Source organism: Anopheles nili, chromosome 2 (genome assembly GCF_943737925.1).
Source record: "Anopheles nili chromosome 2, idAnoNiliSN_F5_01, whole genome shotgun sequence".
NCBI classification, from domain to species: Eukaryota; Metazoa; Arthropoda; class Insecta; order Diptera; family Culicidae; genus Anopheles; species Anopheles nili.
In genome coordinates this window covers 22,230,674-22,246,230 of record NC_071291.1, presented here as the reverse complement: position 1 = coordinate 22,246,230, position 15,557 = coordinate 22,230,674, and the positions used below count along the sequence as shown (strand labels likewise).

Sequence of the window (15,557 nt, the reverse complement as noted above, 5' to 3'; positions counted from 1 at the left end):
TAAAACATTGCTTCTTACACTATCAAATATCTTCTTCTAATATCAACCCAATGAGTTAGAATTAACGGATAATAGTTTATTTAAATCTAAGGATTTATGTGCAAACAACAACTCGACATTATATGTGATATTCATCAGAAAATTAACAGCAACGACTTAAGCAGACGCTAATTACACAGCTATTTTTGAAACTTGCTTCTACTTACTGCATAAGCGCGGCGAAAAACTGACAGTAAGGACAAATTTTGACATTTCCTACTACACTAGGGATATGTGAAATAGCTCAGTGAAACAATCTATAGTAAATCTGGTTTGTTTTGATAATATAGTGTTATTTTACTCATGATTTTCTTGTGAATTATCTAACATTGTTTAAATTATTTACTCATATAGCTATAAGAGAAGCGGTGTGCGGCTGAGTGAAATTGTATACAATAATAAAATTCATAAAATCAGTTAATTCCACTCGAACTACACAAGGTACGCCTCGTGAAGGCGTTGTCAAAATTTAGACACAAGAACATCTGTCATATTGTCGTATTGCTCTTATACGCTTATTTCTAGTTGCTTTTTGTAATTGCCGACCTGAGTGTTATTTTCTAAATGTTTAATATGTAAAATGTGCCGTTGATGTGCAGAAAATTGTTCAATGTATACCTCGATACGGTCGCAATAAAGTAAATGAGCAATCGGGCATTTTGCCAGTGCACAAAGCAGCAGTGCTCTTTCTGTTTTTTGTTGATTGCGTGTGTGAAATTCTGATTTGTTGGGACGTTTCGGTTTGTTTAGTGTGTTGCCAGTTTTCTAGAGTCCAGAAAGAAGGTATTATTCGCCTTGCCGGCGCCTTGACGCAAGCGGTGACACGCACGCCGGACAAAACAGGCGTTGCCCACGAGCGGTTTTCCACGCAAACGAACACAGCGTCCTGACTTCATCGAGGTCAACCCGGCAGATCGCTAGTGAGGAGGTGTGAGCAGGCCCTCCCGTCAACAATTGAGGAGTCATCGCTCGCTGGGAAAACCGTTCATGCGTGACTGAGCAGTTGCTAGCACCCGAAAAGGGTCCTTCCACCACCTGTGGCCCTGCGTGCCTGCACCGCTCTGCGTAGGCGTATATATGCGTGTTTCCACGCGTGCATTCAAATTGGTGAAATTAATGTTGATCGTTTTGGTATCTTTTTCGTAACGACCGACCCGACCGCCTGTTCCGTTGTCCTTCAGATGTCGTCCGGAAGACCGATCAAATGTGTGGTGGTTGGCGATGGCACAGTAGGAAAAACCTGCATGCTGATCAGCTACACGACCGACAGCTTCCCCGGCGAATATGTTCCCACGGTGTAAGATCTACGTTCCGTCACCGTCAGTGACCCGAATTCACGCATGAACGATTAAAACTGACAACGGAGTTTATTGATAAGCTTACGGTGCCTTGCTTTCTTTATTTCCTCTACGATGCAGGTTTGATAATTATTCTGCTCCGATGGTGGTGGACGGGGTGCCAGTGTCGCTTGGACTATGGGACACGGCTGGACAGGAAGACTACGATCGACTAAGACCATTGTCCTATCCACAGACAGATGTTTTTCTCATATGCTACAGCGTAGCCAGCCCGTCGTCGTTCGAAAACGTCACATCCAAATGGTACCCTGAGATAAAGCACCATTGTCCAGATGCACCAATCATTTTAGTTGGTAAGTAAAAAGCCGTGCTCTAGAAACACTCATAAGTAACACCTGCATTTATTTCCCTCTGTCATCGCCTTTAGGAACCAAAATCGATTTGAGGGAGGACCGCGAAACGATCAGCGTGCTGGCTGAACAGGGTCTATCGGCGTTGAAACGCGAACAGGGTCAAAAACTAGCGAATAAGATACGGGCGGTGAAGTATATGGAATGTTCCGCGCTCACCCAACGGGGCCTAAAGCAAGTATTCGACGAAGCGGTCCGTGCCGTACTCAGACCGGAACCTTTGAAACGACGTCAACGAAAATGTGTTGTGATGTAGGTGGGCCGGTTCCGTTTGTGCGCGGGTAGGTTCGGTGCTTCCTGTGCGGACCGGGAAAAATCCAACAAACGAACAGGAGAGCAAACACATATACAGTTAGAGAAAAATATTGTACATAGGTTAAGGTGCACGCCGCCGTGGGAACAGGGAAACCGAAAAGCAATGACAAACTTGCAAAGGACGCATACAGGAAGTCTGACAAACAGAATATGACACCACTGGGTGGACAAAGAGACAAATGGTGGAGAAAAGCGTCGTTAGGAGTATTAGATGGATAACCAAAATCGTGAAACGGTTAACGGTTGATGTATCAAACACCAAAATAACCCGCAACCAACGTATGGCAGAAAGAAAGCCGCGATAATCGTGCCGTACCGGACGGCTAGCGATAGCTCAGTACAAGTTTTATGCTGTGCGTATTTGAGTTGTTTGAAAGTTGTCGAAACTAAGAAGCGTGTGCCATTTGCGACGGTTTGTTGTGCCGCAGATACGCACAACCAGCGATAACAGGCGTGCAAAGGAAGAAGCAGGCACAACAGATTCGCATCTGTAGTGACCAGCTGCGTATGGAAGAAACGATGACGAATACGACAGCCAAGGACAGTCAATGCAAAGTGATGCGATAAGTAATCGCCCCATAATGAAGCCAATGGAACCCGAATGGATGGAAACGAAAATGTGCTTGACAAGAGTAGACCCTGAACCAAGCAGCCGAAAATACCTCACGTAAAGTTGACTAATTTCCTTTTCTATACTGTGTTTCCAGTTCAGGCGCGAAAGTACTCGAATAATCAACAAAATTTAAACTCATACCGAATGCTATCACGTGGCATGCAGAAATAACAAGAAACAAACTCGGGGGTCACTGTGGGAGGTTCGTTGGTGTACAGTATTTGGAGAACGCTTTGTTTTGTTCTTCATTTGCACACAACCACAGCAACCGCCCGTTGATCCGCAATATTAGTATTTAATTGCTATTCTTTCCGCGGAAAGACATATTGATGGCGACGCGCTGCATTTAATCTAGCAATCGTAGCAAGAAGACGGCAAGAGGTCGTAATAGATTTGCATTACATCTGCCAATGTTGCTCCCACCGGGAATATAATTTTGTACGAACTGAGCTTCGTAATCCGTCGACAGGAAAACGTACAGTCGTAGCAGCCATCTCTCATGAGTAAATCTCATTCCAAAACCATTCATGATAACTAAGGAATCTATATATTGATATATATAACTAATTTGTTTTATACTAACTGCCTGAGATGAAATGCTTCTGAAATAGACACAAGGGTAGGACGTCAGTAAGAGGGACAGCGGTACGGAGCAGAGAGCCAAAGTGTTTTTACTATTTTTATTCGTTTTAGGCTAAGTGTACGAATTCTGATTTTGTGCTGGAATTTTGTTTTTAAATATACCTTTTTATATAATCTTTCCTTCCAACCATCCCAATGCAATCGCGAGCGAAATTACCAAATGCAAATCGCTAATGAACCAGCAAATAGGGAACCCGTGTTTAATCACGGAGAATACACAACGCCCAAAGGCAAACCCGTAGTTTCTAGTCGAGGAAAGAGAATTGAAAATTTTAATAGACAAATAACAATCAAAGCAAAATTGTGCGAGAAAGAGAAGCCTACGAGTATCTTGTGCCACCATCGGGTACGTCTGTTTGTAGCGTCAATTATTTGCAGTCTCGGAACGAGCAGACGGTGCGTCCTCCTGCATATGTGTTGTTTCGCGAACGTTTGCGTGTAGTCAAATGAATCACTACCATATCCTAGTCCTGCGCTGGCTCCGATCGAACTGCTCGCATGCCGGGAAAAATGGCAGGTAGAGAAATTGAGAGAAATTTGAAGAAATAGGGCTGGGGATTCGAGTGGGTTCAAGGGCTGCCATAATGAGTTTTTTTCATTACATAATTATATATTTTAAACGAATGATTTATATTGTATTATTACGATTAATGCAATGTCGCCAATGTTGTCACCATTTGCTAGTTTTTGTTTTCAGAAAGAGGAGAGAGAGTGCGAGACAAAGCAAAGATCTGATATCGGTAAGGGATGATATGCAGGCGCGGGAAAGGAAACTAAAAGCCCACGAAACCGGCGGTGTGGCTTTGTATGTAAGGAAGGGTTAAAAGCAAAAAAAAAACGGTCGCCGGGCAGGTCATATGCGAACACGCGTGTTCAGAGTTCAATCGTTTCTATTTGATATTTATTTTACTTGATTAACGAATCGAATTAAATCGAGACAACGCAAAGGATGAACGAACATGACGACAACGCCGATACAAAACAATACACATGCGGAAATGAAACGTACTAACACCTTGCATTGCTATACAATAAAAACTAATCCTCGTGTTCTAGTTTCCTTTAGCTGTTTCGTTTGATCTTGTTCACTGTTTCGCTTCGTGAAAGAATCTGGCTATGTCTGCCCAGGGGATTGTGTTAACAGTAAGTTATGTGAGTGCAGTTCGTTGCACTGGTGATTCGTTATGCTATGGAATCTAACTACACAATGCCTATGTGCGTCGTGAGATTAACTTATCCAATGTGTTTCTCCGCTCGTTTTAAGGATGCCTTATTCGTGAATATTTGTGACACGTGTTTCGATTAGTTATGTTCGTACGCATTTTTGGTACAGCTACTGCCATCAGCTCCTTACTTATCGCCCTATTTTCGTAGCGGAAAAGAGCGGCGAAGTAATGTCCTTGTTCATTTTCGAAACGCGCCATTCGCATGGGGGTACGATTCTGATTTCAAATTTTCGCTCTTTTGGGAAAAGATGTTCAGTTTGCGTTCTTGGTAAGGCTATCTGGTGCGCGAACTGTTACCTCTCAACGCACTGCTGTAGATAACTACGAAAACTTAGAAACTTTTGCTGGCTGTCTTAATTGGTGCAATTGTGTTTCTTTTGTAATTTTTTCCATTTTCCTGCACACAGGAAACCAAGAGATCATGTCTTTGCATTGTCAAGTTGTGTGTGTTTTACCAGTATTCGCTTCCTGATCCAACAACACCAAGTGGAAGTATTATGCAGTTGTAATTTGTACACGTAGTTTCTCATCCAGTGGTAATAGTTTTCTTGTTGAATATGTTATTTTCATTCTTCAGGAGAATGGCTAATGATTCAAAAAGTCACCAAAGATATGTTTAACGGTTTGTCTCCTACAATTGATCACATCCTGCACTGAAACGCCGCCGTTCAGTAGATTTCACTGCATGCCAACTCTAATACGTGCGGAACGGTTTGGGATGTATTGCTCGGCCATCTTTGCGGATATAACACGGGGCCTGTTCGAGCTTCTGCACCTTAAGCTCAGGACTTGGTTCGTCGGCCACGGATAACACGATGCATTCGGACGGAATGGTGAGAGACGCTGTTAGGGAAGCCGTCATGAGTGGTGGAACCCGGACGGGTTCATAATCGATACTACGGCACAGATCTACTCCGGAAACACTTGCCGTCATCCGACGCATAGAAGAGGAACGCTTGAAGTGGGCAAAGCGGAAAAACTAAGGTTAGTTACGGTTTTGCGTTCAACGATTTCGTGTGAGTTCATGTTTTTTGATGGGTACTTAAATGTGCTTTTCAAATGTTGCAGGAAAAGAAAGCATCGAGACGCTAGGAGAACGGCCGTACAAAAGCTCGCTCTGGTGCGATTGGATGAGCTACTACGTTGCACTTACGCGCTACACTTACTGAGATGAAAATTCGATCCGCATACGGCATGCACTTACGGACCATCCATCTTGCAACGGAAGCCGAAGATTGTTTGGTGCGAAGAACCCGTCTCCTCAATCCAGGCCGACTGTTTGCGTGTCAGTGCGGAGAGCAATGAGGCTACCGTTGGCTACTACGGGCTCCACGTTTCGAGTGGAGTTCCTGCCAGACGTCTCCGGCAAGCAGGTGGCAACAAATTCTACCTCGAAGGAACAGCATACGGCCGTTTTTTTACTGAATATCGGACGAACCGGTGATTTATTTTGGGCACAAAACTACACACTACTGTTTAATTAAAGTGCTCGCGAGTTCCCAAGTACAAGGCAGGAACCCTTCGACGGTTACTTGCACTGCGGAACCAACTCTCAACTCAAACCGAACGAAAGATAACGAATACGGGCAACTGCTGTAAAGGCACTACGTTTCGGCACTAGAACACGAAAGCTTCGATTCACACGGAAAAGATTGAACGCTTGCACAGGTGCTGATTTCCGATCATAATTTTATTACTCAATCGTAATATGGGTTCCGAATTCCCGTTTTGCTTTATATATCGTTTTTATATCATACTCATTCAGGTAAACTTTCTGCTTTGTAGAACACGCTCAGCTTCGTGATGATCGTCCTTATCAATTACATCAATCGATTATATGTAAATTTGGTTTTATTTTCTTTTTTTATTCATATATGCTTGCTTATATGTGTTCGCTTTCAAGACAGAAGACTGAGTCGCTTCATTTTGCTGAACCACGCTTTCCGATGCACAAATTTGCACACCCCACCAACGTTGCCTAATCGGATCGATCAATACGGGCTTAACGGTAGGACGCCATATGGTTGCGCTTTTACGTTCGCATTTACGTATATTTGAACTGAAATTGACAACAACGTCCGTTGGGTTGCGTTAAAATGGCATCCTGCACATGAGACGCAGAAATGAAAATTACACAATCTTAACTTTCCTATGCGAAGTATCGTGTGGCTACTAAAAGCAGCATCGTGAACCCACCTCGCAAGCGATAGAAGCAAGTAGTAGGTGAAATATGGAGCAAGAAAGAAAACTCTCTGTATGGATGTCTTTTGCACAATGATGTTTTTGTATTTAAATGCTCCATAAAATACGAAACACAAGACACATTGTGGCAGAGCTAGCATTACGTGGAATGCGTACTACTGCCCTTTTGATCAGATAAACAGGTTTGAGCTTATAAACCATTTTCTTCCAAAGTTGCATTATTAAATTTTGATCAATGATAATTTATCCAAAATATTACTGCTTCTACCGAGCGTGCGTTGGTTGAGTTGTGTAAATAGGTGCATTATAAATAAGTAGTATTGAATTATGTTGAACTATATAAACTATACTAATGCTTTACATGTGTGTGGTTATTGAGTGAGTAATTAATTAGAATATAACGAACGAAGAAAACTAATGCTCATCGCGGCAAGTTTCGCACCGATACGACCCCAATGCCACGCGAATGCGAATGTTTTTCTTTTCTCTCCAAAAGCTACTTTAGCAACGGTATGCAAATTTTCCTCGCTGTTAGTGCTGTTTGACGAAAATGGCTGTACCATCCGTTTCTATGTTCAAGCGTTATTGTAATACTACCGGGTTTTGGTATACAACTGATTTTTGATTGAACTGTCCGCTGTGCTTTGTAATGGTAAATCGAATGTATTTGCTGGATGCATTTTTAGCCCATAAAGTATTTTGCAGCCTTGCTTTTTTGTGTTGCATTACGTTACGTGCCCTATGAAAATGAGCTTTATAAAGAAGGGGAAAAGAATGAAGTTTCAACAATTCAAATCAAACTACGTTCTCTTGTACTGCTTTCGTAAACTTAATGAACGCCAATCGATTAACAAACAGCAACAAGTATAAGAATTTACATTATTTTTTTCGTCTTATGACAAATTTGGCCCAATAAAATTTGAACTTGTAAATGATGACACTAACAACCTTAGCGAATGCCTTATCAGCTTTCTTATTATATAACGTCTTAGCAGATAACAAAACGAGAAAAAATAAACTAACGAAAAACACGCTTCCCATTTATGGGACGGGAGTGGTAGGCTGTAATAGAAACAAGATAAAGAAATAATAATAAAATAAAAACATAACCCACAAACAAACACAAGAAGTATAATCAATCAGATCACTACAACTATGCCAATTAAAACAAAAAAAGAACACACGAAAATTTGAGTTAAAGAATCACATTTAGAGGAATGTGGACTTTTTATGGGGGCTTATTAATTATCGAGCAAATGAAAAGAACCCCCCCGAAGGTGCAAAGTGCAGTTGCAGAGCGACCAAGGCCTAATGGATGCATCCGCAGCAGCTAGCGTGTGTCTAAGCGGCTGTAGCGTGCGCATCGTGGCAATGCCTATCAAACTACTCCAGCTCGGCTTCGGCGTTGCTGCTATAGCTGCATTCTTCCGTTCCATCGAGCTGTGAAATTGATCCAAACACATTCACGGTTGACGAATTAGTACTAAAACGCAAACAAAAACTACGAAGGAAAGCCAGCCAAGATCCCCTGGAACCGGGAAGCTACGCCCACCGTCTCGGTCCCAAACAGCGAGGGAAATCGGTAACAGGAATTCGGAGTCATGTATGTTTTTTTTTTCTTCTCAACAACGTGTTCAAGGTGAATCATCTCACGGTAATCACTGCACTCTTTACTCTACGCTAAGGTCAAACCAAACCAAACGGTTACGAAAAAAACAAAGCACGCCACAAGGATACGAACACGGATAACTTACGGCGCGCGGAAAAGCATGGCACAACCGGAAGACAGTTCTAGAATGCTTCGGAACGGATAGGAACGGAGAATCGCACGTCGGTGTAACACGATGTGGGTCGGGATGGGCAAAAAACAAGAGCTGGCGCTAGTACTACTTCGGAAACAGATTCAGCCGATGTGTGGTTCGGCCGCGTAATACTAATAGAATTTGTACAGGTACTCCTACGGCGTGGTTGGACGGAGTGGTGGAAAAAGTAAAAAGTAACATTTGAAAAATTTAAATACAAATTACACGATAGACTGTCTTGTTTAATGCGCGAAAATACTCGGTGCCAATCGGTATGGTACAAAATTTTGCTAGTAAATGCACCGATGGGTGCGTGGCTTACATTAGGAGCGCAACTTAGCACAAGGCGTGCACAATGCAGCCAAATCATAAGCTTTTTTGCGCGCATCTACATAACTCGAATTGGAAACGGATACAAGATACACAACAGTAAAGATATATATGTATATAGCTGGATGTATTTAGTAATTATCGCATCGGGAGTCGAGCGGGACTACCAGGGCGTTTGGAATTAGCTTGGCATTGCGCTACGGCCAGCAAACCCGTTTTGGGTGAGCGAGCCGAAAAAGGCGACCGTGGCGACCTGCCCTTTCTACTCTAGCAAGTTCTCCAACGAGCCAGAGCCCGACTTTACCTGCGTGGAAGGACTCGGCGTGATTGGGTGCTCGATGTTCTTCAGATACTCCTTGTCGTCGAAGATCTTCTTGTCTCCACCGCCCGGTTTGTGCTTGAGGTTGTCCAGCGAGCCGATCTTGCTCTCTGCTTTAATGTCCAGCTTCTGGTGTACGATCTGTAACACGCAAGAACCTCTGGTCAGTCACATCCTCCTCAGTCTCTTCTCAGCTGTCGAATTGGCTTACCTTTATGTCACCTCCACCGGGCTTGTACGTGATGTTATCCTTCGAGCCAATTTTGGGTTTGGCTCGCTCCTTAAAGTCGGTCTTGATCGACTCGATACGCTTATCGCCACCACCCGGTCGGTGAGCGGCATTGTCTAGCGATCCAATCTTCGGTTTCGCGTTCCACTGCAGCTTTGTGCTGACAATCTGTTCCGGAACGCGAAAGAGAGCGAATTAGTGTGAGCACTACGATGCGGATCGTGCCCGGGTTTTGTGAGACGCACCTTTTTATCGCCACCCTTCGGCGTGTAGGCGTCGTTCTTCGCCTCAATCCGTGGTGCCGCCTTAATGTCGATCTTCTTGGTCTCGATCTTCACATTGCCACCGCCCGGCTTGTGAGTGGCGTTCTCCAGCGATCCGATCTTCGACTTCACTACCTTCAGATTAGGAGATGGCGTCCCACCGACCTGTATTTTGTTCATTGGAACTTCTGCAAACCGATGCCAAGGACGCAGCCGGTCACACATAAACGAAGCAACAAAACACACCACATCAGCGCTGGCGATCACACGTGCGCACGCATTTGCGCGATCACTTACTTTTGATTAGCGGCTGCTCGGAAGGCGTTTCCGGTGTTTTCGCGTTGGCGCGCTGCTTCGAGGTGCTCCGCGATCGAGCTTCGGTTGAGATGTTCTCTGGTCTTCTGGCTAGTCCCGGTATCTTGCTCGGCGACTTCAGTGGTGACGCTGGCGATGCTAGCGCATTGGGACGATCCTGTCAAATGCGAGCAGACGATCAGTGGCGCGTTCGGTTCGGTTCTTCCCGGCCGACTTCCCACTTCCATTTAAAGCCATTGATTGATCGCGTTTCAATTTCGCGTACGTCGGAAAAGCATTAAACCTTCCCCCCCAAAACCGACTCCCATCGAAGCATGCCACCGGTCCATGTATGGCCTCGTGTGGATCCCATGTTCGCGATGTGTTCGCTTGTCACCTCAGAGTGGCCTCCGCTAGGAGAGTGCAAGCCGTCCTAAACGGTTCGGCAAACAATCGCCGGGAACGAAACGATACATTCATCCCCCGCGATCGGGTGCCAATGTGGCGGAACTCGAGCGCGTAAAAGAAAAACCGCCGCGAGGTTTATTGGTGCGCAACGGCAGTCTCCGGTTGCTTGTTAGCGCTTGCGACGCCAGCCCCTGGACCGTATGAGGGTGGATCCTACGCCAACCTCTCGAAGGGAACTTCACGGGTGTTCTTTTTTTCCATCGCGAAATTCATCGCTTTGTTCTGGGATTTTGGGGAAGACGGTTACCAGTTAACATCATAATCTGCAACGGGTGGCACTCCCATTTGGGTTTGCCCATATTGTAGAACGTGCCTTTCAAGAAGCTACGCAGCGCAAAACACATCACTTGCTCTCAACATCGTCCGTCGTGCTATTCGACGGAAAGGTCTATGTCGTGACCTCCAAAGGGCGACCTAAAAATAACCTTTGACTTCCACGGGAAGACAAAACTAGTTCAAGGCGATTGCTCTGGAAGAAGACCCGAGAAGAAGTGCATCCAGCGATATATGATATGTGCCGTACATAACGATTTTTATCGTCGTTGGTCAAAAAAGTAAACGATCTTCGCGTTTTTCACACCATCCTTAATGAAGGGGCTCGAATCAGATGAATTTTTACAAATCAAATACTATCTCTATTACGGTGTGGAAATTTCAAGAGATTAGTCCCTCTAACACACTTTTTGGTAGCAACTCATGTCTTACTTGGGTGTCACGATGTCAAACATACATTGCTGCATTTCTATTAGGTGCTTTGAACAGAAAGTTCATGTTGGTGCAGCTTGCTGACACTAAATTCTGTGACTTTTTTTAATTACAAAACTCCCGACAACGAGAAATAGTTTAGTCGAAGAAATTCGTGCTTCAAAACACACGCGACCGTTGAAGACTACAACGACGAACGTGCGCCACAAAACGGCCGATTTAAACACGAACCAGCAGGGGAAATTTGTTTTCTCGGTTACTACACCGTTCGCGTGCCAAAAACTTACCTTTTCCTGAGTGTACTCGTCAACGCCGCTATCGTTGTCACCTTCTGAAGCAGGTCCAAGTAGGCAGTGATGATAGCCGCAGTGGACATAAATCCCGCAAAACCGCGTATAAAATGAAAGGAAAATACGAAAAGAACCGCATTAGTACGAGATCTAAAAGCCACCTGAAACAAGGTCAACCACGAGGATGTTCGTCAACATAAACTAAGCGGGGTTTCTCGGGCGCACCAGAACGCTGCTTACTGTGATCGGCCATCGGGAGCTTTGGACCCTGCCGGAGCATATGCTGCTGAGGTGGCCTCGACCTAGAGTTCCACTCCTGCGAGCCTTCTCTGCCGTTCGGGATCTGAAACGTGACCTTATCAGCGTCTCCTCGACCACCAGCTAGCGGACTTTGGCCACCGGGCAGCTGCCCTGATCCCGGAGGTCCCGGAGCCATCTTGTACTGCTGCTGACCAGACGGTGGTTTCGATCCAGGCCGGTAGCTGAAGTTCTCATCCGTATTGGCCGGTGATAGAACCGGTGACTGCTGGCTTCCGGGCGTAGACTGTCCGGGCAGGCGCGTCCCATCCTTGCTGATGAAGTCCTTCAATGCATGCATCGGTCGTCCCGCAGGACCTTCGAAATCCCCATCGGTCGGGCCCATCTTGCCGTAGTTACCCGCGACTGAAGGTGGCCGTGAAGGGATCGACTTCTCGCGCTCGATGTTCGCCGGAGATGACCCGGGTAGGGTGAAATTGCGCGGTGGTCCTCGTGCCGGATTCGGGCTGTTAAGGGCCGAAGGACTGTCCGTCGGTGGCAACCGACCGATCACCACATCTTCGTCGTCATCGATGGAAGCCGTCGCAGAGGGTGGACCTCCACTCAACGCTCCACCGGCCATTTCTGCGCCCGAAGGTGGTCGGCTAGGATCACCCGCGCCCATCGGACGGTTGAAAAAGGGTGGTCGAGGTCCTTGAGGAGGCTGTCCTTGCATTGGTGCGGGTGGACGAGGTCCTACACCCTGAATCGGCCCACCAAGGCTCGAGTTTTGCGGTGAAATTGTGGGTCGTGGCCCAGCCATTGGGTTGGGTGGACGAATAGGGGGTGGTTGACCCATCATGGGCGGTCGTTGCATTCCCGGTGCTGATGGAGGTCTTGGTTGCATGCCAGGTTGCATGCCAGGTTGCATGCCAGGTATGCCAGCACCGGGTGCCATCTGTGGGCGCATCATCATGGGGACGCCTGGTGGCTGGTGCGGTCCTTGAAACATACCTCCTGGGCGAGGCCCGGGAGGTTGTGGTTGTGTTGGTGTGCCTGACCTTGGCGGACCCACGGGACCGGGTGGACGCATCATCGGACCACCAGGTCCACCTCCAGGACTAACTCTTGCCGGATCCATCCCAAACGATGGCGGTTGCAGGACGACGGGTTGTCGGTGCAAAATGCCCTGTCCAGGAAGGGCTACAGGATTCGGTGCGGCCAAGGGACGCACTAGTGGGACTTTAAGTGGGGCCGCTGGTGGAGCAAACTTTACGTCGGATCGTGGCTCTGGTGCGAAACGGATTTGCTGAGGCGGTTGCGATCTGATCGCGCCAACCGGAAGTGGAACCGGAACGGGAACTGGCGCAGGAACGGGTGCTCCAGGGGCAGCAGATGGGCGCTGCTGGGAACCGACCGCACTGGCCGCAAAGTAGCTCTGTCTTGGAGCTTCGGGTGCGGTGATACTCTGTCATGTGGAAGGAAGGAAGGACATTGAAAAGGAACACAATTCCCACAAGGGCTCAATATCGGTGCATCATTTTAACTGTCATTTCATTTCATATCACGAGAGCTGACACATTGGATGTGAGGAAAATTCTGCTCCGGAACCGAAAAAAAGAAGAAACACACACAAAAAGAAAGGCAACAGGATCCTGACTTCCCGGTACGGTTTGTAACTCACGCGATCATCTCGAACCCCGGTCTGCTGCGGCTGCCGGAGGCTTCGCTCCAACGTTCGCTCAACTCCACCCAGCGTGTCGCTTACCGTTCGAACGTCCATCTTGGGCACGGTAAGGGCGCGCGCCTTTCGAAAGGATCGCAAAAAAGCGCGTCACGAAAGGACTGAAAGGACAGAGAAGGCACCCGGATGTTTGGTTTCGTTTTTTTTCTTCTTTTGCTTCCAACTGGCCACTTTGCGGCCTCTCTTAGGACCCGAGTGCCAATGTGTGGAGTGCCCTTGAAACCGTGCCCTTGGCCCTTGGTCCGATCCTTGGGACGGGTACTTGGGCGGTAGTTCGAGCGGTCAGTTTTCTCTGACGTTTTTTTCTCGATCTCCGTGCCAACGGCCATTTCCGTTTCCGCGACCGTTCTCTGGCTACTGGTGCCAATGTGCAAGCATTGGATCGCGTATGTACAATGCTTATGGGATGGAAATGTAGATAGGTAGGAGATAAATAGAGGTGTGGTCTTACACCGGAAATCCCTTTTAGCAAAAGGAGCTACTTTCTGCAGCCATCGTGCCCAAACCAACGGCTTGGTGGTACAGAGTGCAACCCAGAGAAATTCGTAAGATTCATTTAGTTCCTATTTTACTAACTACCTGCAGGTCCTACCATTTATGGGTACAAATAAAATTCCTACAACTTAAAGGGATAAACAAAAAATTGTCCTGAATTGAGCTGTATTAAATGTAATCTCAAATTAATTATTAACACACACCTAAATCTAATAGGCTCGGTTCTTTTAACGCAACAAAATTGCCCAGTTTTTCATTACATAACAAGGCGTTCTGCCCTGAATCAGTAATGCCCAGCCTATTTATTGGATGACTTGAAACATTAACTTTCTACTCCGTGCAGGTAAGATAACTTAGCGTATGCTCCATTTGAAAAATTACACTTGGAAGTAATGCAAAAATAGGACTTTTGCGTGTTGATTGGTTCGATCACGAGATCATACCCCGGTGACCTCATTCGTGAGGTGTGGTTTTGAAGAAAATAAAGAAATAAAAAAAAATAACGCATCAATACGAACAGATGCCGTTAAAAGGACACGTTGGCAACTGAATCACGGAAGAGTGTACATTTCAACAGCTACTCGCGCTACTTAGGAACTGCAAATGAATGCCCACGCATTACTCCGGGAAGCTCTGGGATTTGATTAACTACAATTTACAGAATTAACGAGCACTCGCTGCTACTACTTCCAAGGGCTATCTGTACACAAACGGATCGCTGGGATCTTTGGTCCTTTCTCCCCGAAACCCTCGAAGCTCGCCCTCATTCCACAGATGAACGTATGGCCCCATTTATGCTTCATTCTCGGACAACAGCCGTAGCATAAAAGTGAAGAAGACCGCGACCTTTAATGCCTTTATTTGCGGCCACATATACTGAAACGCCCGTGCTAATGCCATCGCTGCTCAGGCGATCCTAATCGAGAAATAATGGAAATATCAATCACTGCCTCAGCAAATATTCAACCGAACCCGGTCGGTGCGATATATATGGCCCATATCTGCACCGTAGCACCGTGGGCGCTGAAATATTTATCGATAAGACCGCAAAAAGGCGCCCCGAGACTCAGCCACCGTATTGACATTTCGATCATTACTTGTTACGACCCCGTCACGGCACGAAGGAAGCTCCTTGGTCCTTGGGACCGAGGTTTCACCCGCAAAACATATACATCATGCTAACGGTTAAGCGCAAGGCTCGTCTTCACGGCTGGGTCGTGTGTTTTCGTTACTTTAGCTCCGTCGTCTTCAAGGTACGTCCTTTTCGAACAACCGCGAGGACATGGCTCTGGCTCTCGCCCTCTAGATCCTCCTTCCACTAGCTTGGCTCCCATCTTGAGGACACTTCGACGAGGCAGCTTTTTGGGGTTTTGGATCGGTTGCTATCCGTGCCGATCGACTCGCTCAGTTGGATTGGTCCCGCTTCCCGAAGACCCTATTCGCATCAATCGGACGGAACAAAAACCACCCCTAACACAGCTGGTGTAGGGCACCAACCCCCCAACCGACCCGAGCTCGAGCTCCACCGGGTGTATGTTTGATCAATTGAATATACATAAAATTTATGCAAAGTGGAAGTCATATTTCTATGCGAGATAATAAATGCTCACCGACGGGAAGGGCTTTCGATTTCGAG

The 15,557-nt window shown here is 46.4% G+C and overlaps 2 protein-coding genes across 2 annotated transcripts; one reads left to right on the top strand and one right to left on the bottom strand.

Annotated features, from left to right (window-relative positions):
* The first annotated feature begins 750 nt into the window (after nt 1–750).
* On the top strand, nt 751–2,003 carry LOC128722177 (ras-related C3 botulinum toxin substrate 1). Its single transcript, XM_053816017.1, has 4 exons — nt 751–822; nt 1,221–1,336; nt 1,458–1,690; nt 1,765–2,003. The coding sequence occupies exons 2-4, from the start codon at nt 1,221–1,223 to the stop codon at nt 2,001–2,003; spliced, it is 588 nt and encodes a 195-aa protein (XP_053671992.1). The 5' UTR covers nt 751–822.
* Nucleotides 2,004–5,237: 3,234 nt separating this feature from the next.
* Nucleotides 5,238–13,575, bottom strand: LOC128732000 (basic proline-rich protein). The gene is made up of 8 exons (XM_053825162.1): nt 13,367–13,575; nt 11,686–13,150; nt 11,443–11,486; nt 9,986–10,160; nt 9,671–9,876; nt 9,408–9,593; nt 9,182–9,337; nt 5,238–5,498 (listed from the first exon to the last, which is right to left on the bottom strand). Exons 1-8 carry the CDS (start codon nt 13,463–13,465, stop codon nt 5,238–5,240), a joined length of 2,592 nt encoding a protein of 863 aa, XP_053681137.1. The 5' UTR covers nt 13,466–13,575.
* Between the last annotated feature and the right edge of the window lie 1,982 nt (nt 13,576–15,557).